A 14,263-nucleotide genomic window follows, 5' to 3' on the forward strand; every position below is an offset into this window, starting at 1 on the left:
TGCTATGGACGATTTTACCTTTGGTCATAACGGCATACGTAAATTATTAAGCAATATCAGACTGGGAAAGGCCACCGGACCGGACGGAATCCTCAACATTGTTTTAAAATCATGTGCTGTTATCGTCGCGTCATATCTAATGATAGTATACAACAAAATCGTTGCAAAGTGGCTCTCTTCTTGATGACTGGAAAAGCGAAAATGTAGTTCCAATACACAAGAATGGCACAAAAAAATAATGTGAGCAACTATAAGCCAATATCACTAACACCATGAGAATATCTATCCGGTTGAATTTTTAAGATTAGTTGCTCCAACACAATCAGATTTCTAAAGTAACTTGTTACTGCCTGAGCACCGAGCACGCGATGGCTTTGATACATCTTTATTTCACACCTATACTCGTTTTAACCTCAAGATCCACAGTTAAAAAGAACCGCTCCTCGCGAAGAATAACTAATTTAACCCTTTATGTAGGTACATATTTTAAGATATATATTTAAGATATATGTAGGTTCATTTTAAATTAGATATGTGTTATCTAATCACGATGTATACCTTCCAAACGCCAAAAGCACCACTTCCTCCTACGACCAAATCTTGTAAGAACAACTTCCCACTGCGCATGAAGAATGCCCAAAACTTCCTTTTTCTTGAGGTGAAAACGAGTACAGTAGAAACGATAAAACATTAAAAACATTCTATTATATATTCGATTAATTTCAAGATTTCTTACGATGGTTTCACTTCCAGTTATGAACTTAGGAACACACTGAACAACTTCTTGTTAAAATAAAAAAACCAAATTAAAGATGTAGTCGCTTCAGTATCGCTTTAGTTCGTGCTAAGCACACCAGCTGTTATCAGGTTGAGCACCAACACTGTTCATTTGAGTGCTGGCATAAATACGAATGAACCTTCCAAAGCCGTACAAGCACGAGTGATTGTATTTGTAGCATAATAATGGCAAGGTAGAATATTCATAGTTTTTGCATCACTCTCACTTTATAAAGACTTGGCGCGATGGGTAGTTTCTTCGACTAATATTTTATTTCAATCTACGCACACGGAACGCACAGTGGAGACAATGGCCTATTTTTTCTCTTAATTTTTGTACGCATACGAAAATGTCCGGCACCAATTGGGACACGCAAATGCATCCCTATTAAAGACTCAAAGGAGCCTTATCTGCTTGGGTATTTTCGCATATCTTCTTTTCGTACATCATATCGTTTGGATATCCACAGGCGGATATGAAGGCATAGCGGCAAGCGGTGGGGAGGCTTCTAAATAGAGCTTCTTGAAATTTATGCGTTTTTTCTTTCTGTATATCTTCACTTCCTGCTGCAGTTTCTGATTTTTCCTCAGCCTGCCTGTCTTCTACATTTGATGGAATGCTTTTTGTGAAATTCTCTGCGCGTTCCAGCACCCCTGGAAACTCGGATTTCCTCAGCCAAAAGTCGCATCCTGGAAAAGAAGCAATAAAAATACCAATCATTTCAAACATTTTACTGACATTAATGTAATGGTCCTAACAGGACCCTTAATGGGCAATAAAATAATGAGCAAAAGTAACATAACGGCTTTATTAAGGAGAATGTACACCGTGCGTCAAGGAATGCTGGTGTAATCGCTCCTGCGAAAGGTACGCACCTGACATTACAAAAAAAAATATAATGTTATATTAGTCTCTGCCAGAAGGAATATCTAGAACCAATATTGCTCAGTACGGATAGCCTTTGAATTATTTAAAAATTATCTTACTATACTCGGCGACAACTTTTCTTGGCAATGCAGTGGAGTGTACAGGCTCGTGTTTTCTATCCAATTTTGAACGCTGGATAAGGCTGTGCGTGGGCTATCGTCAACTTCCTCGGCATTGCCAAGAAAAGTTGTCGCCGAGTATAATGAGTAAATTTCAAACCATAATTTCAATTACAGTTTTTACACATCACCGAAAATAAGTAAATCAACGCACTTCACATAACTGTAAGGCGTGAGCAGCCTTCTAGGGGGTTAGAACGGGGTTCGGTATGAATGAGTTTACAGTTGAGGTGTGCCAGATGCCCGTCGTAGGTTTGGCACGTAAAACCCCCAAATTTGACTTTTTACAGTTGAGGTTTCGAACCAAAATGATTCTCTGCGGCAGCGATTCTGCACCCCCAAGGCGCACGGCAGGAAGTATGGTGCAGGCTGGCAAATGAAACGCTGTGCTGTTCAAATAACATCGCAAGAACACATCTTGATTCTTAAGTTCACCTCCATCATATGAAGGCTACGTAGTGAGGCACGGTAATTGAGCTCAATGGCCACGGGCAGCGGGTCAACTGGCGCAGAGATTCGCTTTGGTAGCACATCAAAACTTAAAAGGGCGTAGAAATTGAGTGTGTTTTTCTACTACCTTAAAATGCTGCGCCTGCCTTATATTTTTGTGAAGTGGCTAATGGCTGAATTCGACGATGCCCAGAACGTTTCTAATTAAAACTATACATTCGTATTTTTTTTAAATGTATATATAAGTAATCAAAATTACTTATTGATTTAATTAAACTGCGTGTTATTTTTTTTAATTGTTCGTATGGTAGAAATAAGTGACATTAACAAGTTCTATCTGACACGTGTGTTGTTCGCGAATCGATTTCCCAAGCGTTTCGTTTAACACCTGTTATATCGCCGCGTGCATGGCCAAGAGGGAAGGCTATTCCATACATCTTGAAGATTCGCGTTTACTCTTGCCCCAAATGTTTGACACTCGAACATTCTGGATGTTCAAGATGACGGGGGATAAGGAGACCAGCCATTTTCTCGCCGACGCACTCTCGCGCTAGCCAGGTGTCACGCTGACACCTCTACTTGCTCTACTTTTTTCTCGACACTCGTTCTTTCTTTTTTTTTTTTTTCTGGTACAAGTTTGCCGATTAAACTTTTATTTTCAGTTTTAGAATTGTAGATTAATTTCTATCCGCGACATTATTCCAGTTCGCAAACGTGTGAAAACAAATTCTCTTTAAATGGGTAGTAGGGTGATCTTACGATGATTTTTATTTTGTTTGATAAGATTTTAATACGCTGCGCTATTGCACAGAGTTGAAACTACCTCTGCCATACTTGTCCAGTCATGTCTCGTCAATACAGACCCCTTTATTATGAATACACCATTATATAGACACCACTTTCGGCAAAAAGCGGGGGAAATTCAGTCATTTTTGTCTCGTTATTACGGACAACTCGCTTTACGGACGATGTTTTAGGGGAACGGAGGTGTCCATATTAATGAGACATCACTGTATCATAAAGTATATAGCCACATATTGCCGCGTGCAGAACGCTGCTTCGTACATCTACAGGATCTTAATTTACTCTTACTTTAGGTGTAAAAAGTAAGCAGGCGAGAATTGCTTTACGGAATTAATCTCACCCTAGCTCACTCCCGAACATTCTAGGTCGAAAATTCGAGATACAAAGTTTAGTAGATAAGTAGCCGAGCGCGGTCTTGCCGAATTACTCAGACACTCCCGACGACTATGCAGCCTTTCGCCAGCGCTTAACTCTGCATTTCGGCCGACTCGGACGCCCGCGACGCTTTGTACTTATTTCCGTTTGGTTTTTCGTTTATTTTGGGCACAAGTTCTCCCGATTAAACGTTTATTTCCATTCCTCATTCATCGTCTCGTCGCCCTCATCCGTGGCAATGTAATATTGTAGGTGCAATCGGTCTTTCCTGATTCACCTATATAAATCAAAGTCAAAGTTTATTAAGAGAACCTTCGAGGGATACAGTTGTCTGGGGGGGCCGTTATACAAGGCATCAACATGCTTGACAAGGAGACAGCCCCTCCCCCCTTTCCCTTCACGGCCAGACCATCCAGCATGCCCAGACGAAATGAATTTTTGACAGAAGACAAGCTACTTGATCATGACATATCAAACATGAAAACCCATAAGCAGTAAACACGTTGAAGAGAAAAACCAAGGAAATATATCCAGATTACCCCTCGCGCCGTAACAAAAAACAATGACGCACATTAATTTGTTGTTAAGCCTGCACAAACACGGCAGCAATGGGGCTACACGCCACACTTTTCTGAACTTGTGTTCATTTTGTAACGTCATAGTTTAGCGGTTTGTATATTACTTAAAAAAAGATACAAATGAGAAATAGGTGGAAACAAATTATCATAGAAAGCACATATCATGATTTAAGCTCATTGTTGTTTTAATATTGTTAATATTGTTCGAGCTTGATAACTATTATTTTCACTAAAGCAGATATGCGGATATTCTTGGCTGCCAGATGTTTGACCCTGCCATTTTTCCAGATTGACCCGTTCTAAACACTACTTTTGTTTCATGCATATACATATAGTTATAGTTATTCTGCACGTAAAGCGAAAAGAAGACCCTGCATGTTCAGAACTTCAGTATTAACCCAGGCAGCACACGATATTGGGCCAACATTGGAATTGATGGGACAAAGAATGGCCCAACAATGGCCCAACTGAGCCATGTGTTTACCAATATTGGAATTACCTGGGCCAATAATGGACTATCATAGCCAATGTTTTTCCAATATTGGTGATGCACTGGAATAAGCTGTCCAATATTGGACTGCCAAAGCCAATGGCTTTCCAATATTGGATATATACTGGCATAACCTGTCCAATATTGGACTGTCAAAGTCAATGGTTTTCCAATATTGGATATATGCCGGCATAAGTTATCCAATATTGGACTGTCAAAGCCGATAGGTTTCCGATATTGGATATATGCTGGCATAAACTGTACAATATTGGACTGTCAGAGCCAATGGCTTTCCAATATTGGATACATGCCAGCATTAGCTGTCCAATATTGGACTGTTAGAGCCAATGGCTTTCCAATATCGGATGCATGCTGGCGTAAGCTGGTCAATATTCAACTGTCAAAGCCAACAGCTTTCCAAGATCAACTCATGCTGGCATAAGCTGGTCCAATAGTGGACTGTAAAAGCCAATTTGGATTTCCAATTTTGGAAGTATGCTGACTTGTGCAGGTCATATTGCACTGCCAAGGCCAAGGGCTTTCTAATATTGAATGTATGCTGTCATATGCTGTTCAATATTGGAGTGTTAAAGCCACAATTTCCAGTATTGGAAATACAGGGATGAAACTGGGCAAAGCAGCTTTGGAGAAATTTTGGGAGCAGAAAAAAACTCTTTTCATGAGCTACTTTTAGTTTTACGAGAGTCTATCGCGCTATAAAGTCAGATATTAAACTCGAGTGAAGTCTCAAGAGGGTTGCTTCGACTGCCAGTGCACATGTCATCAGTGTAGGCAGAGCAACGACGTAGCAATCGCGACGCGAGAGCATACTGCGCCTCGATCTGGCCGGCCGCGCTCGCTCTGCGGAAATGTGAGCGTGGGACTCTCGAGCCCCGTTAGCTTACTGATGCTGCAAGACGCTACTTTGTTGTCGCGAATCATTTGCCCTTCGAACGGTCGCGAAGCCGTTGCGCCCGGCGTACCCTACGCAGCATATTTCAGAAACCGTTCGCGCAGCATCGCAACCTTCTTACTGCGAGCGTCGGTGATTCATCGTGTGTTGAAAGTCGGACGATGTGCTGTTCGAGGTGTCTTTTATGTGCAACTCTTTCGTAAAAAAATTTGAAGTTTAAAAACGCGAACCTAACAGTGTACAAACAGTTTTAAATTTATTGATAAAAAATGTATTTATATATTTATAGATATATTTGTGTACATCGTGCGCAAAAAATAGTCGCGCTTAGTTCTTCATTCTAATTTATAATGTAAGTTATACGACGCAAAACATACTGTCGTCACACTTGCCCCGTTTAGAACCACTTTTGGACTGGACCGTTTCTTTAGAAGTTCGAAAGCTGACCTTCAAAGAGCTGTCCTGTTAAATCGGTAATGACAGCAAGGTAGACGCTATGCGTGTTTAAGGCCAATCCTGTCTCCGGTTAGGGTCACGTGACTACTGTCTCAAAGCTGGCGATAAGGCAGAGCACGGAACCTGCCTAAAGCACAAGGTCACGCATAACTTCTACTGCACTATCAACCTTGGGTAGAAGTGACAAATTCTCTCGCTCCGTTCATTGTTGAGATGCCCCTGAAGATAAGCCTTTGTAAGCGCACCCCACCTCCGTTCTGGCCTGCTTGCTTTGTACTCCTTCTCTCTTTTTTCTCTCTCTCCCTAAGCTGAAGGCGCGGTTGCTGTGCGTACTCGCCGGACTTGAATCCGCTCTCTGTGCGCGGGTAACGGCAGAAGTGTGATCATGTGGTTTGACGGATGACACATTACCCGTTGACAAACTCGGAATGACTGGGTCGCAAGGACCGGACCTAGTTTCGCGCGTGATGCGGCCTGCGGGGTGCAGGCCCGCTGCGGATTTCGCTTCTGTGGTAAATGGTATCTCGTTCGAAAAGTCCTACCCGTGTCGATTTCTTCAAAGAGGCCCAAGACATTCTTGTGAACAGTTTAGTGTCCGGTTCGGCAAATGGCAGCGTGTGCTACATTGTGTTGAATCTTCACGGATCACTTCCTTGTAGTTTTTGTGTTTGAGTGGTTGTTCTGCAGTGCCCGTGTTGACATATAAGTCGGATTACATCTTTCAAGTTCAGTATTTTCAACGTAAGTGTGCTGCAACCTACTTGATGATCATTGTCCGTTCTTGTATGGGCAACCTTCCGGATAACCTCTAGAATTGGGCATTGCCTATCTCCTGGCAGCTGGGAGAATAATTTTCCCGCAATCTTACCGACAGTCGCCTGCCATTATCTGTCTGAAATAATGTCACAACCGCAGGTAGAATACTGACTTTTTTATTGAACATTGAAACATTGAAACATTTCTTTATTTCCATCAACGATGGGGGAAAACCAAAGGAAAAAAGCTGCTATTTGCAGCTTGACCGGCCCTATTCTACCTGCGTTTCGCAAAAACACGTTTCGTTGCATTTCTGGTCGACATTTACGTTTCATCGGCATTCGTTACGCGAATTGCGCGCTGTAGGGGCATTTCGTCGCGCGTGTATTCCTGAGGCGCGTGCTCACCGAACCAGCCCACCCTTTCACGCCGCTTCATGCTAATCTGAAGCGGTTTATTGCAACAAAAAAAGAAGAAACGAAACCATATTTTGAGTTTTTTTATGAAACATCGCGTGTTGATGAAACGATCTGTCTATGAAATGTAGTTCGATGAACTGATTGCACCGCCAATGAGGGGCGACTAGTGGTAGAAGTTTGGCGAAACAATTCTGTCAGCTGCCGGGAGACTGGACACTACCCAAGAATTACCCCGGTTGTTGCTTGCTTTGCAGTCTTTTTAATTGTATCACAGCTGAGTAGAACCTCTTCACATATTACGAATTGCTGAGATTGTGCTTGTCTACAGAATAAGCTGTGCGTAATAAACTGTTAGGAGATTTCAAAACAATCCCTTGTGTCTGTTTACCTTCCTTTTTGCAAACAACTTGGCGAGGGCACTTGCAAAGAGCTGGGCGAGTGCGACGATGGCCAAAAATCAGCATGACGGCCAACATTGGATCGGGTCGCGCTTCCAGTGTTGTCCAATATTACGCCGGTCTTCGCCAATGTGGGAGCACCTTGGCTGGAACCATGGTTTAACGATGGCCCAACATTGGCACCAATGATGGGGCCGACATCGGCTGGAACGATGACTGAACATTGGCCCAACATTGGCACCGATCACTGGGCCAACATTGGAAAGGGTAGCGCTTCCAATATTGTCCAATATTGAGGCCGGTCTTTGCCAATGTTAGGCCAATGTCGGACCGACATTGGTGTGCTGCCTGGGAACGTCTGTCACTTTTGAGGCGACCATTGCGAATGAGGCGAAACAAGTATGTTTATTTCCTCTATATTAATATTCAGTTCAGCCTTCCCTATCACTGGAGGCCTCAGCTCATAGGCCGTCCGAAATATTCCCGGGCCTCTAATGCGTTATTTGGCTGATCCGGTACACATTTATAGAAGCAGATCGATGCAATGCCACAACACCAAAAATTATAAATCAATAAACAGCACCTAGCTTCGTCTTGCAGTCATATTAAACAAGAAACTGAGCATAAAGGTGACAGGGCACTTGTGTTTAATGTTGATTGTGAATGAAGCGTGATTAAGAGCCTATACCTCAAAGAGGACTTACAATATTTGAGTTTTTAAGAAGTTAAATTTATATTATATTGCAGTACACATTTGCTTATTATTTTATAGATTGCACCGTCCTTCATAAGAATGTATATAGAGACCATGAGCCTTAATCTTTGTTAGTCACCATCGTACTCCAAGCGGCACTTTCGACGCAATCGGAGGTACCTACTACCCTATATCTGTCTGCTTCTAAAGTAGAGGTTCGATTGAACACACGATTATGGTGGCATAATCCGGCGTCAAATTTCCGGACAGGGGTTCATTTGCCACCTATGTCTTGCACATGCGTAATGTACGTCGGCGTTGAAATCAAATGCGATTTTTCAGGAAGTAGTACATGGCAGCATTATATCATGTAACGTATCGTATAGGAGTGGAGATTTGATGTCCTTGTTAAACAGAAGACATCGCAGGAGGCGCTGCTTTGGGGTATCTCTGTCGGCTGTCATGCAACAAATAAAATTGTTTTGCCTGCTTTAGTGTTAAATTGAGAGCGCTTCTAACTGTTCTCGTGCATTTCACGCCAATCTCATTCAGCACATACAACCCGCTTATTTAGACACACTCGTAAAGCCTTGAATTGATGATGTCGAGCATTAACTGCCGTACTTCTTCCAGCAAGACTGCTCCTGCAGACAACGCTTTTGTGTCACAAGAGTGGCTGGCTTAAACATCGTAGGACCACATCGCAGCTACCATGAGGCCCCCAGACTCCCCGGACACGAACCTGCTGAACTATTATACCTTCGGAGCTGTTGAAAAGGAGGTCAACAAGCAGACTCGTGATACGAAAGAGTCAATGAAGGCTATCATTCTTGATGTTATGGCCCACATCAATCAAGAACACTTTGTCAAGTCTTGCAGACGCTTCCTAAGCCTATTGATACTATCTTTACTGTTAATGCTGGTTCTTTCACTTCAGCTTTAAGAGCATGGGTTTAGAGGAATGTGTGTCATAGTTTTCCCAGATATATTGGCTTTTATAGGAAGTAAATTAGTTTTTGCGTCACATAGGTGTGTGTTCTCAGATACCGGTCACACTTTTATACATCATGGCTTGTATTGGTTTCCGATTACTGGATGTCGCCTGTGTTTATTTTATTTTTATTTTACTAAATGTGTAAATACTTTCGCATTAACTATTGAATTAACCGGCTTACCTCCTCTCAGAACAGGAGACCTTAGGATATTGCACTGTGGCTGGTTGAACACCACGTAGAAGTCAAGGTAATTTACTCCTTCGACTGGTTCAGCGGATACAGCTTCACCGCCTTTAGCATCGTTTACGGCCTTCACTGCGTGCTAAGACAACATTACAGCGGACCGCTATACACTTTCAGAATGCAGAATTATTCACAGTAGGGGTAGCGAATGAAAACAGAACTTACACATATCCGACAACGGTTTGCTTGAGGAGTTGAATGAATAATCACCATATTCTATATACATGTTGCTTCCCATAGGCTCTGGTTTATCACTTGGAGTGCCTAGTTACAGGGCACACACAGTGTATATCTGTATCGCTTTTGTATGCAAGAGTAGTTTTGACATGTTGAATAATCTAGTTTGGTTAGGAAAAAATAACGGTTATATTCGAAGCTTAAGAAAAATACTAACGTGTATGTTCAGATAAATGTGGCTTCCAAACAAACGTAAAGAACGACATGCCAGGATCCATCAAGAAATGAAACCCGTTTTTTTTTTTTTGGCCTTATACAAAAACTGCGCCTTAAAGAAATCTGAAACTCCGTCAGAATATCAAGCAAGCAGCGGGGTTAGGGTGGGAATGTTCTAAATATGACATTAGCTGAATCAAGAGATAAAAGGGAAGGTCAAGATTGAACTATAAGCCCACGTCCATCTGAACCTAATTTTGTCAAAGCAAAAAAAAAATAGTATTTTGGGTGCTTGTGGTATTTATTTTAGTAAAACAATCTTCTCAGCAAGAAAAAAAAAACAATATTGCATTTTTTTACAATTTTTTTTTTACAGAAATAAAATACCACAGCCGCCCACAATTTTATTTCTTGTTTTGACGGAATTGGGCTTAGTCGGACGTCTGCTTACTGAGAATATTTTTTTTTTATTGTTGGTTCTATATAAAGTCATGATTCAAAACTTTCGCATCCTATCCCAACCACTAGAGCCATATTCTGACAGTTTAAGCTCTCTGCAATGCAAAGTTGGTTTATGCCCGTCAGAAAAAGAAAACGAATTTAACTTTCGCAACAAATCCTGGTACAGTAAATGGCGATTTTTCTAAATTAACAATCAATATGTTGTTTCTCTGAATAAACGAAGTGTTTTCTCTAGAGAATATGAGAAATATGTCAAACATCAAAAATAAGATCTGAAGCTCGCAGAATGCTGTTTTCTTCCTTCCTTTGCAATAGCCGGAAGAACTTGGCTGTGGAATGCCGATACAATATCTTTTGCAAAACGTTTCTTTTTTTTATTACGTTTACAAGTTATCCCCAAGCTCTTCCCTGTTGAAATGGAGGAGGAACTGCGTAGACGATAATGTCGTGTGGTTAGCATTATGGAACTGCCATGAACGAATTGATGCAATCTGGCTTATGCTGTCTAGCCACTGACACACCTGTAGTCTCGGATTTATATCACTGTATAATACAACGCTCCTTCAACACAATTAATCTAATATGGTAAATTTGCAACATTTTTTTTTTGCGCGAGTACATAGGCCCGAGTGGTTTGCTCCAACCTTGCACTTTGCTCATATATATGTCTCCAAAATAATTTGTCTTATTGAATACGCTTGTAAAATCCATCAGCATACAGGGTCCTTTGGCTTGAAATATGCGTTGTATTAAACTGGAAGCCTTGATTTTTATTTAATTTCAATCATTGCCTGCGAGTATAGGTAAGATGCTCTTTTGCTTTCTTTTCGCCAATATTTAATATGATGTCTAGCCTCTAATATATCAAAATAACCATAGCTAGAGCTACACCACTGTATGCAGCTCTCCTACCAAAAAGTAGGTGCTACCATAAAGAGTACGGGTAACGGAAGCACTCCAAGAAACCATTAAACTAACTTCGTATGCTCCCTGGGCACCGATGTCATTCATCGGTTTTAATTCGAAGCCCGCCCTCTGCTTCAGGTACTTTTAGGGTGTTTCCTACCTTTCTGGGATATTTTCTTTTGAGATGACAAAATTAACTTTGACTGATCGTGTCCTTGTTCCACGCCACTGGCTTGTAAAAATCATTTTGTTATCACTCTTTTAATTCTGCCTATTTTATTTTGTTTCGAGTGTTTCAGGGCTTTTATCATTTCCAGGTTTAAAATTCCGTACAATAAGCGCAGGAAACAATTATCTGAATGCGAAACTCTTAAATACTTTCAGAGTAAATAGTTCGTTTTAGTGCGCTCCTTGATAACTCTGAATGGGTCATTGTTGATATTTCGGTCAAATTAGGCGAAAACCAGGAAAAGTGTTTTATAGACCTTTGCCAAGGTATCTGATTCAGAATGCACTGTTTCCAATCCCCACACAGATGGACAACCCCCTGAGTACATTCCTGTTCATTCATTAGAAATCTGTTGGGGGCGTTGTTTTATAATTGCGTAGAAATATTAGAATGAAAACATTACTGCTGGTAAAATAATGTTGAATCCTAAATTCCAGGGGTACATACCGTCCAAGCCTGCACGTATAACATTTTCTATCTTGTAGTTGAATTGACTTAAGGCTCTCACTTGGTACCTTAAAGTGTGGCTGAAACGTGAAAAACATATTATATTTTGATTCTCGACATAAATAATTGTTGAAAAAACAAAATGTTGTTTAGTCACAAATTAAAAAAAATATATATATATTTGCTTAATTTCTTCCTGCAACGTCACTGAATGCCTCTATATTTCGATTGATAGACACGCTACACCGGGAGGCCGCCTGTGCAGCTGTAGCTTGCCCAGCAGTCGACCAATCGAGAGAAACTCAGGCACGTATCACAGGCTTTAACGTAACGACGTTGGTACGTCATGCTTCTAAGCAGGCTAAATACATTTTCAAGAAAACGAGCTGAATTTCGAACGAAACTTGGAACGGAACAAACCGCAGACGAATTGCAAATACAGTTTCTTTAAACAATAATTATATTTCTGCCGAGGAATCCCTCCCCTACCCCCGCTCTTATCATATTTTTGTTTTTCTTTATTTTAACGGTACACATCAATTCACTCTCTCTTTTCCGCTATTCTTTCACCTACAACAAAAATAATGGCGATAGGAATCCCTAATTGATATTGTCACGATTTAATATTTTTGTCCTTATGGACAAAATTAAGGTATTGTTAAGAACATTTCAATGTATCAAATCTACAAGGCATTCATCATCAATGGAAGAATCCGTTCAACACCATAGTCATCGTCCGTTCCGTCAAGTACGTTTTGATGCAACTACCTTTTGACAACTGTAACACATTGTGCCAAGAAATAGCGCAATTTTATTTTTGCTTCCCCTGGAGTATGTGCACAATCCTATCGGAAAATATTAGGATTATGCTTTTATAGTATTTTTGTATGAAAATTAGGTTGTTTTATATCTTAAATGTAGTGGCAAAACTCTCGAAACACACTGAAATACAGCCGCTTTCCTAGCCAATCCGTCCTCAAAATTATATCTTCCGCGATAGTGTCCTCGGGTCAAAATTAATGAATAGCGTTTTCTAAGAAACATGCATTTCATTTTAACATCAAAAACTCACCAGTTAAAGACGCGTGAGCGACTAATAGATGGCAAATCTCGCGTTTTTTTTCTAGTATGGAAGAATATATCATGACCACGACACGTGAGAATTGGCTAATTATTTTATTCAGTATAATTGTTGTCCCTATAATACAGTTAATGTCAAGTTACAGTTAAGAATTTAATCGGTTTTTCTCAACCAAACAGCTGTCATGAATTGGACTGTTTATTTACTCTGTCATCATTCATCGTCTTCCAAAAACAAACATTTTTGCGCCAGAATCTTGTTCGACTGAAGATCAGATGTTTCAGTGAAACTTTTTTTTTAACATTTGTATCCTTATCAAACATATGCTGATTGCCAATACTCACTTTTGTTCATCAGTCTTGTTAAAATATGTCCTCGTAAAATTGACAATTTTTAATGTCTCATTGTGAAGACTTGCTGTTACTACGACACAAGTGATATCTGGTTCGTGATTTTTTGAACGAAACATTAGGACAAATGGATCATCTTCTGATTTATTAATAGCCTGAAGATATAAAAAAATACATTTCTTGTTATCAGAGTACTACATATCGCCTGAGAATGGTGTTTCAGCTTTCATTGTCTATAAATGCATGCGGAAACATTATTACGCAATTACACATCAATATATTCAAGTGCTCCCTAAACCTGCCCTACAGCATTTTGTATTTCGCTGCACCATGTAAGGCTAGCTAAATCAACTCAAATGTTATATTTAAATGTTTTTGTGGCAAGAACAGCGGCGTTGGAGCTTGTCTTTACTTTCAACTGATGCGTGCCGTGGGCTATAATTTGATGAGAAAAAGACCAATCGTTTGCGCAAACGATGTATGCCCAAAGTAAGCAATACAACAGACATAAATTTATGTTTCTAACGCTTCTTTTAACACCGTCTTATGTAATAACGCACTGCACAACCACGTTTGGAACCACAAACTAAAAGAATTATTTTATTAACTTCAAGTTCGCTTAAAAAATAAATGACTCCCAGAACACCTTATTTTTTTAAATACATATAAACATTTTATTTGATAGTAACCTGCATGCTCAAGGGGGTGTAGAGCTCTCAGAAATACCCCTGAAATCCAATCTTTGATATTGCAATCTAGTTCATCTATCGTTGCGTTCTTCGTTTGCCTGCTCCTTTCTTTCTTTCTGTAATAACTGATAAAAATAAATAAAAAGGAGACATTGGCTGCTGCTATAACTGCGCCGTCTACTCTTTTGAGCTTGAGTGTTTAGTGTCCAGTAATAACGCCATTTATGGCGACGTGCCTGCTCATGAAGAAGAAGTTGCTGAGGCCGAGACCAAATGTGTACAATTGGTATGAGAGGATGTCTGATATTGTT

The 14,263-nt window shown here is 40.4% G+C and overlaps 1 protein-coding gene across 1 annotated transcript; it reads right to left on the reverse strand.

The window, feature by feature from the left end:
- Positions 1 to 1,165: 1,165 nt before the first annotated feature.
- On the reverse strand, positions 1,166 to 13,415 carry LOC121838216. The gene is made up of 5 exons (XM_042294313.1): positions 13,258 to 13,415; positions 11,833 to 11,912; positions 9,561 to 9,659; positions 9,333 to 9,467; positions 1,166 to 1,467 (listed from the first exon to the last, which is right to left on the reverse strand). Exons 1-5 carry the CDS (start codon positions 13,380 to 13,382, stop codon positions 1,166 to 1,168), a joined length of 741 nt encoding a protein of 246 aa, XP_042150247.1. The 5' UTR covers positions 13,383 to 13,415.
- Between the last annotated feature and the right edge of the window lie 848 nt (positions 13,416 to 14,263).

The sequence above is a fragment of the Ixodes scapularis genome, unplaced genomic scaffold (assembly GCF_016920785.2).
Source record: "Ixodes scapularis isolate PalLabHiFi unplaced genomic scaffold, ASM1692078v2 PGA_scaffold5__190_contigs__length_132052651, whole genome shotgun sequence".
Lineage (NCBI taxonomy): Eukaryota > Metazoa > Arthropoda > Arachnida > Ixodida > Ixodidae > Ixodes > Ixodes scapularis.